We start from the raw sequence: 16,594 nt of genomic DNA, 5'->3' as shown, positions 1-16,594 counted from the left end.
GCAGTCTTACCTTTAAATTCAATGGAAGCAGGCCAATGTTGAATATGCTTTTGAAAATACCTTTCCCAATATGCACCATTATCTTTGTAAGTAGAGGTATAGTTGTATGGTTTAAGAGTATATGCATGGTTTGAGATTTTCCTCACATTGAAGGCATGGATTTAAGAGCCATTAGCTTCTCTTTGACTCTTGTTTTAACTTGTGCTACTACAGTGTAATCCTAACGGCATGGTATGAATTAGTTCTTTCAGCATCTTTTTGTATTATAGCCATGCAGTCAATAACATCATATTTTGTTTGTCAAGATTTTTTGCAAATGTTTTACCTCATAGATCCATCATTCAGAGACATCCCACAGCCTGTGCTGTCCTCAATTCATCCATCTTCTTCAATGCCCATTGGACTGTGTGCCACAAAGAAAGAAGTCTTGCAGCAATCTCATTCTTTATCCAAAAGTGTTCCAAGTACCAGCTTTGAAAGGTAGAGGGCAGTGACCAGTACAGTATGTTAACTAGATTATTCTTGGTTATGTTGCTGCTAATAAATGCTTTTTTTTTCCTTGCAGAAGATCTTTGCCATCTTCAGAGCAAGATGCTGATACTGGCAATTGGAGATCCAAGTCGCAATCGGAGGAAATGTTACAAGCTATAGGAACCTTTCAATCAGTGGAGTCTTTTGTAATTGAAGGTTAATGATTGAGCATATTGAGAAGTCCATATGTTATAATGTCTACTGGAAAGTGTGAAATGGAGTAATTTATTAATAGTTTTAAGAATGCTACTCCTTCAGTTAAAAGAAAATATTTATAAACTAACTTTGCTTGTGTGCAGGTTTAAAGTGATGCTTTGAGGTATCTCTGACTTAAAATTTGACTAGAAATGTCTTAATTATACTAGGCTCTCAATATTGTTGCCTACACAAAACTGCATTATAAAAGTAACTAATTTCCCCCAAAGTAGGATGTTTTCTACCTGCATTCTTGAAATAGGTGTTACTGATGTATATATTGTTGCACACTCATAAAAAAAATCCCCCAAAATCTTGCATTATTTGTTTTCCCCAATAACAAAAAACTAACCTCCAGCTGACCATCTGTCCTCTCTTGAACCTGCATTCTAGGGCTGTGTGAAGCTTTGGTCCTTGATTTGATTCGGTGGAGAACTCTTTGAATTGATTCAGAGAGATTCAGAAAGATTCAGTGATTTGGACATAGAGACAGCTTTAAACATTTTTTCTACATACCTCTAGGTACCAGGCAGCTTGTCAATGCTGAGATGCTGTAGCAGATGGAGCGTCCCACAGCAGCAGGGGGGTGGGGGTGGAGAGTCCCCAGCGCACTCAGCAGCAGACCTGCAAGTGAACCAGAAGCACTTCCAGTCCACTTCTGGGTCTGCTGGGGTGCTCCCCCGTGGCCCCCTGGGTCGGCAACTGGTGCCTCCTGGGTCGGGGGGGGGGGGCACTTGGGGTCTCCCTGCAGCCGATCACTGAGCCCCAGCATTGCAGATGTTAATGAGCGGTGCCTGGAACCTCGAGGTATGTAGAAAAAACATTTAAAACTGTGTCTGTCTGAATCGCTGATTCTCCGAATCAGCATTGAATCTTCACATTCAGATTTGGCTGAATCAAACTGGGGACAGTGATTCGAATCAACGAATTGAGTCACTGTCCCTGATTCAGACCAAATCCAAATTGAATACGGCCCGCTTTGCACACCCCTACTGCATTCATGCCTGGAAAGTCAACAGATACCAGCTGTTTCAGAAAAAATGAGTAGGGATATCAGTGTCAGTGATGATAGGCCTTCAGTGAGATTATGAAAATAACCTAAGTTGGGCACCCAGAATCAGAAGGCCCTTTTGCAAAATTTGGCTTTTTTTATGAGGTGATATTTTAAACTAAGATAAATAAAAAGGATTCAAATCTGAAAAAGTATCAACAATCACTGTTTCCTGCTTCTTTGTTCTATTTACAGTTAAATATATAGGATAGTGATGCTGACATTATTGATAAACTTCAATTTTTCAGGTTTCAATACTTAGAATTTGATTTATTCTCAGCATTGGTTAGAATTTTTAATGAATCTCAATTAAACAATACAAATATTTATGAATTAACATTCATGCATACCAAGAATTTCCCTTGCAATTAGCTTTGCCAGTGCTTATGAGGCTTATATTTCATCATAGATGATGTGGATGCCACGTTGTGGACTGACCTAAGCACAGATGCACAGGAGTTTGAGGCTGAATCTTGGAGTCTTGTTGTGGATCCAGCATTTTGTAGCAAGCAAGAGAAGAATGTTATCAAAAGACAGGATGTAATTTTTGGTCAGTATTTCAGATATTCTCATGAGGCAGAAAATAGCTTGGCACAGACTTTATGGAAAGATGTGCATGCCATTTGATCAGAAGAAAATGTCTAATGCTTAAAGGTTAAGCTGGGTAATGAAGAACATTTTAAAAAGGATACTTTGCCACAAATAGAGATGATCTCTAGAGCTAAAAGACTGTTGGAAAAAGCTGCTTGCAAAGATTTGTTTGGATTTGAAAGTGAATTTCACAAAATGGACAGATGAAAAAAGTGCATTTGTGGGACTGGGTTTTACCCCATATCAACTGCCTGCTGTTACCCTGGGAACAGGGAAAGCACAAAGTTAAGTTTCCCCACATTAACTTTGTCCTTGCCAATGGTAAGCAAGACAGAGGGATACTTACTGCAGAACAGCTGACACATAGTAAGTCTTCTAACTCTCTGAACTTCGTAAGTTTATCCCTCAAGTCAATGTGACCATATTTTTGACCTTGTGTTCACTCTCTGGCCATGTGCAGACAAATGCAGCTGTAAGGTATGTGGCACTGCAGACATGTCTGCAATGCCACATATCACACATTCAGCTTTTTTCCACACTGCAAGGGAGCGGTGCAGTTGGGGTTTTTTGACCCCTGGATATCCAGGACTCAAAAAAGCTGCGCACAAAAAAAAAAAAAAAAGCGGAGCACCATATGTGTGGATAATACATGCCTCTCAAAACTGGTGCCTGGCTGGCTGAAGCCACACTCCAGCTGCCAGCCAGGATCCAAGTGGCAGGATCTCCGCTGCTGCAGCCCCAGGAGCCCCCTAGAACTCCAGGTAAGGCTGCTGGGGTTAGCCCAGTGCTGGCCCTAGCCTCCCCTACCCCACCCTGTGTAATCAGCCATGTGCCAGAGGGTATGTAGCACATGTGTTCCCCAGGGACAAGTAGCAGTGGCACAAGGTGTCCCGCTGCTTGTTGTCCCCGGGGAACCAAACATCCATGTGGCCTCTGTGAACAAATGAGCATTCAAGCATTTTTAGTACACTAATTCAGAAAAAGTGAATTTAGAATTGGATTCCTAGGCCTTCATCAGTTTATGTTGACTTAGTCTAAACTTCTGTTGGCCTGTATCATGTAAAAGATCTTGCAAAGTAGCCAGAGTTACTGTTCCCATGTTAAAATGGCTTTTTTTGCATGTATTCTTGTAGGACATGGAAAGACTTTCCCTGCCTTATGTTACAGAAGCAAAGAAAGTGGGATATGGTTGGGGAGCACATAAAATCCTATGCAAGTCTCCTTGACCCTAATCACAGTAGCATGGTTAACCATTTTGTTAGTACATTTTTTTACTGCAGCACAATAGTTAGCCCTCCTCCTTTCCCCCCTACTTTGTGCTAGTGTAGGATCTGGCACTTGTGTTAGAAAGATGTTCTGATCCCTAAACTGAACTAAGGAAGAAAATTTTTGCAACGAAGCCAAATTTCTGGGCTTGGGAAGGACCCTTGAAAAGCTCTCGGTGGCTGTGATTCCATCCCACACTGTGCTAGTGCCCAGATACTTGCTTTTAGGAGGTCATATCAGTTGCATTATAGGAAATTTTGACTTTGACAGAAGTCAGTGGTTTCTTAGAGACAGATAAAGAACCTCAAAGGAAAATGCAAAAGTTTCCACTTTTTTCATCTTGCTCTGTGTTAAAAATATTAACAGATTCTGATTCATTCTCATGTCTAACGACGTGGCAAATACACAACTCAGATTATGGCCACCTGGTTAACATCTGAAAACCAAAGTGCCTTCCATGGAACATTGTAGGGATCAGGCAGGTGGACTGCGAGGCTTCTTACTATCATTAGAATGAAATGCACTTGCATCCAGTTCTGCTGGATTGGCTTAAAGACCTGCATTGTCAAGGCCTTTTTAGGCTTGGGGCCTGGTTGTGTATCTTTTTGTTAAGGTAGAAAGGTGCCCACAGACAAAATTCTCCAGTCCAGAATGAATAAGATTAAGGAGATGTGAGGCATCATCTTTCAAGATGATGCCATCATTTTATACCATTCATAAGTGGTATCAAGTACCTAAGAAAGGTGCCTTGTCCAGTGCTGCTGGAAAGATACAGGTTTCCCTTGCTTTATGCGGGTTCTGTATGTGAGAATTCGCTCTTATGTGATAAACCTTTTTATACCAAAAATTCATTCTATGTGAGGTAAATTCACTCTTAGGCGATCGGTATAGTGGAAGCCTGCAGTCAGCTGCTTTGTGCAGTGCATAGTGGGAGTGACACACACCACAGTAGTCTCCTGTGTGAATCTGTGCTCCTCGTTCATTGTCTGCGACATGTGTTCCTATATTTGCCATCCCCATGATGGTAACATTCACCACCACCGTGTGCTTGTGTGTACTGTCTGCTGTTAATGAGTACCAAAATTGTCTTGTAAAAGTGGTAGAAATGGGTCTAGGGTCAGTACAGTTGGGGTTTTGGAATGTATGCTTATTTGTTACATTGTAAAGTGGGTTCCCTTTATGTGAATTTGAGTTATGCACTGTTTTCCAGGAATGCATGTACAGCATAAAGTGAGGGAATCCTGTAGTCATTGTGGTACAAAGCCTTGAAAAGAAGGAAGATTGAAAACAACAAGAAATGTCATCCTGGAACCTTATTGGGATTATGGGGAAAGATCTAAAATAAATGTAATGATTTGGAAATTAAGGAAAGCTTCTGCTGTAAATTTTATCCTGTGTCAACTCAGGAAATTATGGCACTAAGTGCAATTATGGAACATTTTGCTAATTTGGAAGAGGTGTGGAGGGATTTTAAAGAGTTATATTTTAGTGTGTTAATGTTTGTTAGGTTTAGGGCTTATCATGGAAGACAACCTGCATACCCATATATCTGACTATAAATGTATGTAAAGCATATAAACTGTGAGGAAAATGTCTAGTTATTATTACACTGCATTGTCTGTCTTTACACTACAGAGCTGATGCAAACAGAAGTGCATCACATCCATACCCTGTTCATTATGTCTGAAATATTCAGGAAAGGAATGAAGGAAGAATTACAACTAGACCACAGCACAGTGGATAAAATATTCCCCTGTTTAGATGAACTGCTAGAGATTCACAGGCAATTCTTCTGCAGAATGAAGGAAAGAAGACAGGAATCATGTGAAGAGGAGAATGAAAGAAATTTTATCATCAACAGAATTGGAGACCTCCTTGTGGAGCAGGTAAAGAGATTTGCCAAAATACAACCTTAGTGTATTTATTCACAAGTGATAAAAGAGGGATTTGTTGAATTTTAAACTTGTTTGGGTCAGGGAGATGACTAGATATCTTAAGGATTGATTAACTGGGTACAAAGATGTTCATCTTAAGTTACTGTTTCAGAATCAGGGGAGAATTAAAGTAAGAAAAAATTGTTACCAACTGATAACTTCCATAAGCAATGATGGTCTTGGTGCAGTGTGTAATGGAGAGCTGCTCCCATCACTAAATCTGCTGTGGTACTTGACAAGCTTGTTAGACACCTATGCAGAAATGTTTTTGAGTGAATGAACTGGATGGGTATGGACAATATCCTGCCTCCTTATCTCCCTAACTGGGTCTTTTAGTACAGTGCTGAGGTATTGTCAAGGTTAACAATACCTGGGATGCTGTTTCAATTTCTGTTGTAATGTTCTTGAAAACAAGTAACCTGTTTTCATTGCTCAATGGAAATCAGAAAGTTAAGTTACCAATATAAAAAGTAAATTACTTTCAAATGAATACTATTCATAAATATGTAGCATGTATAAATCCTATATCCTTTAAAATTAAATATCTTGCTCAGCACAATTTAAGTATTGTTTTTATCAGTTCTCAGAGGAAAATGCAAATAAAATGAAGAAAATATATGGAGAATTTTGTAGTCATCAGAAAGAAGCTGTTAACCTTTTCAAGGAGTTGCAACAAAACAAGAAGTTCCAGAATTTTATTAAAGTAAGTGTTTATAAGAACATTACTTGCATAACTCAGTAGTCCAAATATATATATATATATATATATAATGTAAAACTAGTAATTCTGATTTATGCTTCATAGGACCTGCTTTTAAGAACCAGTTTTCTATTATAGGGATGCTCGACCTCCAGCCTGTAAGCCAAATGTGGCCCACAGAGCCATTGCATCTGGCCCACATGGTTCCTTATGGAATGGGAAATTTAGCAGTGAGGGAGCGATGGCCATTAATGCAGTCACCCTTCCCCTGCCAAATTCCTTAGACCTCAAGCACTGCACCGCTGGTCACTGCTGGGCCACAGCCCCATTCCTACATCTGGATCAGGGCTGGGATATACCCCACCCCATTTGGGGCAGGGTTTGGGGGCCAAGCCACACCTCTCTCCCCATGGGGACAAGCCACACTCCTTTACCCCAGGGGGCTGGGTTGGGGCTGGGCCACAACCCTTCTTCCCCCACCTGTGGGGCTGGGTTGTGGCTGGGCTGCCCTGTGCCCCCCTCCACATGGCTGTATAGTGGCCACCGCACTAGGCCCAGTGCAGACCATGGGCAGGATCTAGCCCACAGAAAGATGGAGCACTGTTCATCTGGTCCACCAGAGAAAAGAGGTTGAGCTTCCCTGTTCTATTATGTTCGAATAATTCTTTCACTAAATCTGCAAGGGTGGGAAATTGGATTCAAAATTAGGTTGCTACTCTTCAGATGTATTACAGTGGCTAAGACAAAACACCGAGTCTTTCTTCACAAGTCAATTGGTAAATTCTATTTCTCTTTCATTGAAAAAAAGGTTGGGACATCAGTCTATAATAAACATATGTTCTAGTTATTAGAGTCTTCATTACTTATGTCTTTTAGACACCCAACAAGACCATCTCTGGGTGCAAAGAAAAGAATTGTGCATGAAACAAAAGGTTATATATAAAATGAGGCAAGGCTGCCAAATATAAATGTTGGCTTTCATACAAACTAGGAACAGACTCAATTTTGGAGAGATTTAGGAAGATATCAGTAATTGACTGTGGACAGAGCAGCTAATTTAATGTTTTGTTTTGTTCCATTTCAGTTGATTCCCACACATTTAGATCAAATTGCATTCACTGATCATAAGCCATTTTTAATGTATGTCTACCACTTTAATATTTATATGCATTTTTAAAGCTGAGAAATAGCAATCTTTTGGCCCGACGTCGAGGAATCCCAGAATGCATTCTGCTTGTCACTCAGCGCATCACTAAGTATCCAGTTCTTGTAGAAAGGATACTGCAGTATTCGAGAGGTGAGTGATAGCCTAAATCTTGTTACATATATGTAAGAGTGAGTGTATGTGTGTGTGTGTGTGTGTGTGTGTGTGTATGTAATAGGATGTAACAGGATTTATATATATCTACAGAGTTTCTTTCTTTCTTTATTTATATAAAGAAACCCAAACTGAAACCTCAGTACATCTTTGGTACATTGGCTTCAACCTTATACCAAAGCTATGCATATGATCATGCAGAGAGCCAGCCCAAAGGCACTACTTGACCTCTGCAGTAATGAATGTCACTGAAACAGCATATCTGGCATGTGTTCTTGTCAAGGATGGACAAACTTTAGAAGGTTTAGAGGTCATAGGAACATAGGACTTGAAGGGCCTTCCTGGGCCATTGAGTTATGTCCTCTGTGTTCATAGGCAGACATTTGTCCAAAGGATCCATAAGAACATCCACTTTGTTCCCTCTAATGCACTGCAGCCACAAACAGCCTGTGGGACACCCCACTACCCCCATTACAATGTGCCATGAGTAAAGAGCAGTCTGCTGCCAATGCTCTGCCATTGTAATGGAAGGAAGTTTTTTGGATGAATACTTGCTCAGATGATCGTTGGAAAAGGACCATGGCTGGCCTGCACTGCAGAGTAAGGCAAAATACACTATGTTCTTTGCCAGTTTGACATTGGGGAAAAATTCAGATCAGGACTGATGAGTACAAAAGGTCTAAGATTTTTTGCTTAAACAAAAATAATCTTGAATATAAAATATGGAACTATTTTGGAACCAAAGCTGGAAATCAGTGTAAATGAATTCAAGGGAGTGTCTTATAGCTTAGCTCTGGTCAAACCATACAGAATGTTTTCCCTTAGTAGCCATTCAGTTTTTAAAATCAATTTGCTTCTGTACCTTGTTGGACTATTTTATCCTGCCTAGAAGCAATACAGTAGACTAACCTTCTCTGGTGTGGCAGGACTAGCCCTGCTGAGAGGTCATAACTCCCAGTGGCCAGCTAGCCTGTCTCTGCTTCAGCTCTTCCAAACCACCACCTTGTATCTTGCTTGCCATGCCTTGATGGAACAACCAGTTGTTTGGGAGGTATCCTGAGCCTTAGAATGGGGTTTCCCTACGGTCACTTGGCTCCACCCTTTTTATATTTGTCCAGGCCCTGCCCCTCTCGATCCAACCCTACTGGTTCTAATTTCTACTTTCAGCCCTAAACCCATTTAGTCCAGCCTTGGCGCCTCAGTAGCAGTGGCCCAGCTGGGAATTGAGCTCCATGGTTGGGGCTCCGGGGTTAAATCTCCCCCTCCCTCTGTGTATAACCCCCCTGTCAACAAGGGGTTAATTGCACAGGGTACTTTAAGGCACCTGCAGTGCAGCTGCCTCCTCCCTTCACAGGCAACTCTGGTCCTCCAGTCAAACAGAACCAAAACTGCAAGGAACTGCTTCAAGCTAAAATACTGCTCCTACGAGCACTTGCAGATCTGAACTGAAATCCTTTATCCCTTCTGGGTCCTGTGGCAGGGTAAAAGGAAAAAGAAAAAAATAAATAATCCTTCTCAGTCCTTATCCACCAGGGCCCCCCTTATTGCTTCTGTGCACCACTGTGATCTGCCTAAGAGTCTTGCCTCCTCCCCACCCAGGGCTAGAATTCCCCTCTAACCTGAGGGCAAGCCTATTTATTCCCCTGAGCCCCCTCCTTTCCGGTCAGACCGACCTATTGTCTGGTCTTAGCACAGAAGTTGCTCGTTAGTGTCAGCCCTGCACCTGCCTGCCCTTTGGCTGCAATCCCCTCAGCATTCAGCCACTCTCCAGGGCAGTTGCTAGCTGTTGCAGGGACCTTTCCTTTCCCTTCTTGCTGCTTGCCGGCTGCGGCTTTTCCCAGGAAGCTTTGCAGCTGCCTTTTCCCCAGGCCACAAAGACCCTGCTTTTAAAGGGCCCTTGCCAAGCCTGCTGGCACTGTAGCCTCCCACAGTAACAGGGCAATAGCACCTTCATGCACACTTTGTTGTTCCTGAATTGGAAGTAGTATCTCTGTATCTGTAAATTGGAAGTAGTATTTCTGTATGGCAGGGGTTTCCAACCTTTTTGGATCGGTGGTGGTGGCTGGACGTGGAGCAGGGGAGAGGCAGGGGGGTACATGGCTGGACGTGGGGGAGGAGGGTGGTGTGTGGCCGGATGCAGAGCAGGGGTGGCACGCAGCCAAATGAGTGGCAGTAGCCGTCACGTGTGAGCTTCTCCGGCCCCAGGCATCTGGTTGGGGGGACAGTGCCTGCACAGCAGCACAGGATGGTGCAGGGCAGTGCTCCGTCCCCGCCTGCCCATGTGTACCCCCTAGGGCCTTCTCAAATACCCCTGGGTGTACGCATACCCCTGGTTGACAACCCCTGCTGTATGGTGCTCCAGGCAGGCTAATAGGCATTCAGCAGGGCCAAGTGGCTGCCAGAAGCACCTTGTGAATTTGTGTACATTGCTTCCAGCTTAGGAGGTAGCCTGGCCAGAGCAGTGCAACATGTTTGAGGGTGCTGTGACCAGGAGGAGTAAGTTTACCATATAGAACTAGTCCTAATGATCCAGGAAATTGGTCATGTTTGTTAAAATTGAGAAGAAATAAGTATTGGAGACTGTTTTGATATGCAAATGCAGCTCTTCATGTTGAACACTGTATTCCAAATGATCGTCATCTGATTAGGAGACAAAAATATTCCGTATCCAATCAAAATACCAGAAATACACAGACTATGAGTTATTTGCAAAAGCTATTTGAAGTAATTTTGATCAATGAATAATTTGAGATAATTGCAGTTTTCTCATGGGCAGATCACAAACCCAACAAAAAGCAGAAGTCTTAAATTTATAGTAAATTAATTGTCAAGTTATACTTACAACATAGAAAATACAAGCATTGTTATCTGGCACCCATGAGGAGCAGGGGGTGCTGGATAACCAAATATGCTGATTACCTGAGAGGCCCAAACAGGCGTCTTGGCCTGTCATCGCCCCTCCCACTGCATCAGTGTGCCAGAGGATAGGGCGGGGGGCCCAGCAGAGGCTGCTATGCCCCAGGTCATGGGGGCTCGGCAGCACAAGCTGCTTTGCCCAGGGCCATGGGGGCTCAGTGAAACCGGAAATGCCTCGGTGGGCATTTCTTACAAGCCAGCGTGCTGGTTAATAAAGCACGCTGGTTTGTAAGGTGCCAGATAACATGTCTTTTACTGTATTGCATTGCATTGTTAATAATCTCATGCTAGAAAAATATAAAATTCTTCTCTTATAGGTGTATGAGTGAGGTATTTTCTAATTTTTGTTTCATGCAGAAGGAACAGAAGAACATAAGGACTTATGCAAAGCTCTTTGTCTTATTAAAGACATGATTGCAGCAGTAGACTTGAAAGTCAGTGAATATGAAAAAAAGCAAAAATGGATTGAGATTCTCAGTAAGATTGAAAATAAAACGTATACCAAGCTGAAAAATGGCCGTGTGTTCAGGAAGCAGGACCTGATAAAGGAAGAAAGAACACTTTTGCATGAAGGCATGGTGTACTGGAAAACTGCTACTGGACGTTTCAAAGGTACCACATCCTTGTAAAGAAGCCCTATAACCCTTCATTTGCAAACGGTGTATAGCAATTGTTTGGTTTAAAAGATAAAATAACTTGTTATACTATTTGACAAACGTGAGTTTGTGAGGTACTGGTACCAAAGCACAAGAAATAAGGCCAGTTGCTGAAACGTAATTCCAGAAAGTATTGTGATTTATAAGTGACACACAGTACAGCTAGGTTTGGGGACAAATTCAGATATGTTGTAAGTGGTTGTGCGATGTTCTAGGACTCTGCTTTTGGTTGCATTTCCTACTTCTCCACCTTCAGTCTGTTCCCAGGATCTGCAGTTTGTTTCCTTATTGTGTCCTATTGACTTGTAAATTTATAATATCTTCACATATGATTTTGTTGTGTGGTATCCATTTGTTTTTAGTACATTGTTTATAGTACTAAGTAACAAAAAAGCCTACTCTCAGTTTCTGTTCACTATCTAAGAATTATTTGTTCAGGTTTTACCTTTTCTTTACAGCAAAAATGGGAATAAACTTCGATATCCTTCATTAAAACTATTCTCTTTTCTCCTAAAGATATCTTGGCTCTACTTCTAACTGATGTGCTACTGTTCTTACAAGAAAAAGATCAAAAATATATCCTTGCAGCTGTTGTAAGTATAGGAACAACCTTTTTAAATGTACACATTACATTTTTTATTTGCACTTTTCTTAAGTTAGGTCTAGATTACCCAATTATATCACAGTTGGTTTTGTTTTCTAGCACTGGGAATCTTGTTATAGAATGAAGATGCATATGCTTATGATATTAATATGATTTCCAAATTCAAAGTTCATGTTTTAAGGAGAGGGAGGTTTCTCAGAATAGAAAAAGAGAACATATTTTAAAGTTGTATTTCACTGATTATGAAGATCTTAAATAGAAGCAGGCTCTTAATTAAAAGTAAATTTTATACAAATTCATAGATTCATAGATTGTAAGGCCAGAAGGGACCTTGGAAGATCATCGCGTCCAGCCCCCTGCACCAAGCAGGAAAGATAACTGGGAGTCAGGTGACCCTAGCAAGGTGACTGTCTAATCTCCTCTTGAAGATTTCCAGGGTAGGTGATTGCACCACCTCTGGAGGGAGCTTATTCCACAGTCTGGACACCCTGCTTAATTGTGCAAAATAAAGCTCAAGATGTATTTTAACTGCAAATATAGTACATACGTATACCTGAAAGATAGGAAATTCTCTTTACATTACATTAAATTTTCAAAAGCATATATATGAATTTTGAGGCTCAACCTTAAACAGTACTTTTTAGCAGGTACAAAACACTTTCTGCTCTGATATTCAGTGGCTATGTTAATAATTATAGGAATAGCTGAAGGAATATGGCCTAGAAACTTTGCTTTTCTTATCATTAAAAAATGTAAACCCTATATCATTGGTAAAGCCCACTTAGAGTGCCCATAAATGCCAGGAGTAGAATTGGTTCAATAACTTAACAATTTATGTTCTTCTAAAACTTCTGTCTCTTGTAATAAGATCATTTTATTCTAAAATATGCTTTTATTTATTTATTTATTTATTTATTACATAGGACCAGAAGCCTTCAGTTATATCCCTTCAGAAGCTGATAGTAAGAGAAGTAGCCAATGAAGAAAGAGGAATGTTTCTCATTAGTGCTTCGTCTGCAGGCCCTGAGATGTATGAGATTCATACAAATTCCAAAGAGGAACGTAATAATTGGATGAGGAAAATTCAAGATGCAGTTGAAAGGTACAGGGAAACCTTTTTTTTTAAGCATGCAGTGTAGGACATCTTAGCTGTGCTAAGCTGATCAGTTCTGTTTTGCAGTGCGTTCATTAAACTGTTTTGTTTGCTTTGATTCTAATGGAATATCACTCTGGAGCTGAGCTCACTAGTACCACAGTGGCCTCAGATCCATCTGAAGTGAACGCTCAGCTTCCAATCTCTGTGTATAGATCCCATGCACTGCCAACTGTTTGGTGATCTTGGTAGCTTTTGCCAGTAGTGAAACTGAGTTTTGATTTGTGCTTAAGGCTTGTATAACAATCCCCACCCCCCCATAAACCTCAGAGGGAAACTGTGCCAAACTGTTGAGTTTCTCATGGCTTCCTAAGGAACCTGTTTGCCTGCCCTTGTCTAGTGAGACCTATTTGCTTGGTAGCTCAGGTGCCTTTCTTGACACTATTCCATACTCACTCTGAGTCTTTGGGAAAATCTTCCCCCAAGTTTGCTTGAGAGGGCCAGCTGCTCTGCTACCTCCCATTCAGTCATTAGGGAGTTAGGAAGGTAACTGGTCCCCAAAATATCTTCAGAGTAGCAGGCTGGTGAAGGGGACAGCCTTTAGCTTGCTGCTTAAATATATATCTATGTGGTACAGTGCAATGGTACAATGCAGTTACAGTCATGACAGTGTGGAGCTACACTTGGGTATCTACATAGTACTGAACTTTACAGGATCTAAAGGCCGTATGTCACTTTAGGGAATGGGGTTGGTTTATGCTGTTGACTCACAGAATAGGCTTCAGGTAAGAGGTAGGTATTAGCTCAGTCTTTAGCAGGGCTCACAGAGCACTTTGAAACTCCTGGTGAACTGAAGCTAGGCTGAGTATTCCTTTGATTCCTTTGCAAAATATTTTCACAGCTTCCTCTATCACAGTTGTCTTCCTTTCTTGCCCCCTATTCAGTGAAGTGGAGACCATCAACCAAGTTTCTAACTAACCAATAATATTAAAAGAGGCTGTAGACAGGTTTGTTCCTGTGTTATAGCAGAATTTGACAATGTTGCACTTTATTTATTATGGCTGCAGAATTTCTCTTTCTCTCTGTTCCCCCCACCACTCCCAGTGTAATTTACACACTTTGCTTTATTCACTTTTGTTTAATTTGTTTTGTTCAAGTTGCCCAGAGGAAGAAGGAAAAAGTAGTGAACCTGATGAGGACAGACGGATAGCTGAGGCCAAAGTGGCAAAAATTCAGAAATGTCAAGGTATAGTATCTCTCCCACTATTGGGAAATGTAGCAGACACCATGGTGGATGAGTTTAGCATGGCTGGGTTGGTCACTGGATAGGCTATAGAAGTGGTCAAGTAAGCAATGCTCTGATATGTGATTGGAGGTTAGAGCTATTTATTTTTTTAATATTTACAGTGCTAGATCCAGTCCTTCTCTAAATAACTAGTTCAGCCACCAGAAGCATTATGGACATGTAAATTAGCCTGGATGAAGTGCCACACTAGCATGACTGGTTTGTTTCTAATACCAAACTTAGCACATTTAGAGCTAGGTTTTGTCTTTCTAAGCAGTGCTGCATTGTGTGGTGTAGGCATATTCTTTCATGAGGATGTTTTGCAGTTTTCACCTCGTTGTAATCAATATAAGAATAACATCTGAAAAAGTCTTCAAAACTGAAGTTTCCAAATTAATACTCGGCTGATACAGTTTTGTTTTGCTGAAGTAACTTGAGCCTTTAATAAATGTATGGTTTTGTATTCATTGACATCAGCTGGTATGCTTCCGCTTTGTTTCTAATCATAGGCAAAGTTGCATCATCAAAATCCCTCCCTGATGTGACTTTCTGCCACTGGTGGACTCTCTCTGCCAGGGTCTCTGCCAGCTTTTATCAATGCAAACCATGTAGTGAATCTCCCTCCCGGCAGTTTTTAAAAGGTTTGGTATAAAGCAGGTGCTTTGCTTGAATTAGCAAATCGTATTTAATATGGCAGATGGGTAATGAATAAATTGTCTATGGAAACAAAGGTGTTACTGTTAATATAACCTGTACAATTTTTGTTCATAGAATCTCTGAATAACCAGGACCAGCAGATCTGTAATTACTTGGAAGACAAGCTTCGTATCTATGCAGAGCTTGGAGATATGTGTGGATTTGAGGATGTTCATGTAGAGCCACACCTGCTTATCAAACCTGACTCTGGAGAAACACCACAGTCTGCCACATTGCTGGCAACAGCGCTCAGGGAAGGTGAGTTTTTCTAGAAAAAAATAAAGCTATAGCTATATGCACAGACAGTTCTGCAGTCAGATATTTCAAGTAAATACGACACTTTAATATATATTTGGTCTTCAGCCAGTTTGCCTTTTGCTGTGATTTGGTCAGGTCTCAAAAGCTCAGCAAAATCAGGCTGGGTCAATACTTGGTCTAGACGCCGCCAAGAAACATCTTGGTGCAGGAGCTGATGGTATGGGTTACATATTGTGTCTCAACATGGAGCTAGGGGACCTGTGTTACTGGAAGTGCTGTCTGCTTATGGAAATTTGTTTTTAAAAAGCATTATCCTGAAGATTTGTGGAGACCATTTCAACACCCAGTGAAATCTCCATAAGTTGGGCCAGGGCCTATAATGTAGGTCTTGTTTGAAAACCCCTATCTAGCCATTAGCTGTTGGGTTCAAAGCTCCTTGAGATGTGAGCAACTTTTAAACATTGCGTATTGAGAAAAAGCTTAGATGAATATGTAGACCCCATCTATAAAATAACAAGCTATGGTAGTCTTAATTCAGGTGCTGCAAGATTCTGAACATTTGGACCCTAGAAAAGCTTAAGAGGTTCAGGCAGGAAGGGGAATAAAAAATTCTACTTCTGACTAATGAAGATTGAAATCTATAGGAAAAAAAATGCCCATGTTTTGGGAGTGTTCACTGATGGAAGAAACTCTTATTCTATAATATTTCAGACAAATCATTGCTTAACAGAAGGGTATGATCTGAATATAATGTTACCGCACTACTTACTACATTGTTTTTTCAGTACAAAGCTCCCATTATTTGCCAATAAGGTAATAATATTGGACTAAAATAATTTATCTCTATTGTCTTAGGATGAAATTATGTATTAGAGCTATCAGGTGCTCATTCTAAAGGAACGTTAGTCTGTGCTAAGATTAAGAAGTGTTAGTGATCAGTCACACAATTGGGGTTAATACTCTCTTTAGTGTGCACTGTTCCGACTTGCTGCAAGAGGGCTGGCCAGCAGAGGCATGGCTACGGACTGCAAGTCTGCTCCTTGCCTGCCCCATTTGCCACCTCTTTAGCCACAGTATAGGCTGAGGAGGAGGTGGGAAGGCCCCCGGTGCTGTTTGGATCATTTCCTCTGCTCTCCAAATGACCCAACTGTCCACCACTGGCCCCCAGATTTTCCTTCTACCCCAAAATCTTGCCCTCACCCTCAATTGCCCCCTCCACTTGGGATCACTGCCCTGCTACCCCAGTCAGCCTGAGAGCAGTGACAGCAGTGGGAGGAGAGGTTCCCAGCAGATTTTGGGGGCCCCCCACTTGCTGCCCTTCCTTCAGTTGTGGGGCCTGGTGGTGTCTTGATCTGGGCTTGCAGGGTCAGTAGGATCTGTATGGGCCCTAGGAGCAGGCATTGGAGGAACATCCCTTCCCCTCCCTCTTACCAGTACAGTACCTTCCCACCCACCTGCTCCCCTATTCCCCCTACCCACTCTTTCCCCCCTCCAATGCTG

The 16,594-nt window shown here is 41.5% G+C and overlaps 1 protein-coding gene across 5 annotated transcripts in view; it reads left to right on the top strand.

Annotated features, from left to right (window-relative positions):
- The window catches only part of ARHGEF28 (Rho guanine nucleotide exchange factor 28), a 227,931-nt gene that overhangs the window by 172,852 nt on the left and 38,485 nt on the right, over positions 1-16,594 (top strand). For all 5 annotated transcript variants that reach the window (XM_090038115.1, XM_090038114.1, XM_090038116.1 and 2 more), the window contains 11 exons: positions 333-480; positions 566-687; positions 2,187-2,327; positions 5,270-5,520; positions 6,149-6,271; positions 7,448-7,565; positions 10,860-11,114; positions 11,675-11,751; positions 12,686-12,864; positions 14,013-14,101; positions 14,912-15,094. In XM_090038115.1, the coding sequence (XP_089894241.1) occupies positions 333-480; positions 566-687; positions 2,187-2,327; positions 5,270-5,520; positions 6,149-6,271; positions 7,448-7,565; positions 10,860-11,114; positions 11,675-11,751; positions 12,686-12,864; positions 14,013-14,101; positions 14,912-15,094 (1,686 nt within the window). The remainder of the gene's footprint in view (positions 1-332; positions 481-565; positions 688-2,186; positions 2,328-5,269; positions 5,521-6,148; positions 6,272-7,447; positions 7,566-10,859; positions 11,115-11,674; positions 11,752-12,685; positions 12,865-14,012; positions 14,102-14,911; positions 15,095-16,594) is intronic.

This window comes from Crocodylus siamensis, chromosome 3 (genome assembly GCF_052110815.1).
Source record: "Crocodylus siamensis isolate JL-2025a chromosome 3, ASM5211081v1, whole genome shotgun sequence".
NCBI classification, from domain to species: domain Eukaryota; kingdom Metazoa; phylum Chordata; order Crocodylia; family Crocodylidae; genus Crocodylus; species Crocodylus siamensis.
Note: the sequence above shows the minus strand (reverse complement) of the source record. Positions and strands in the feature narration are given on the sequence as shown.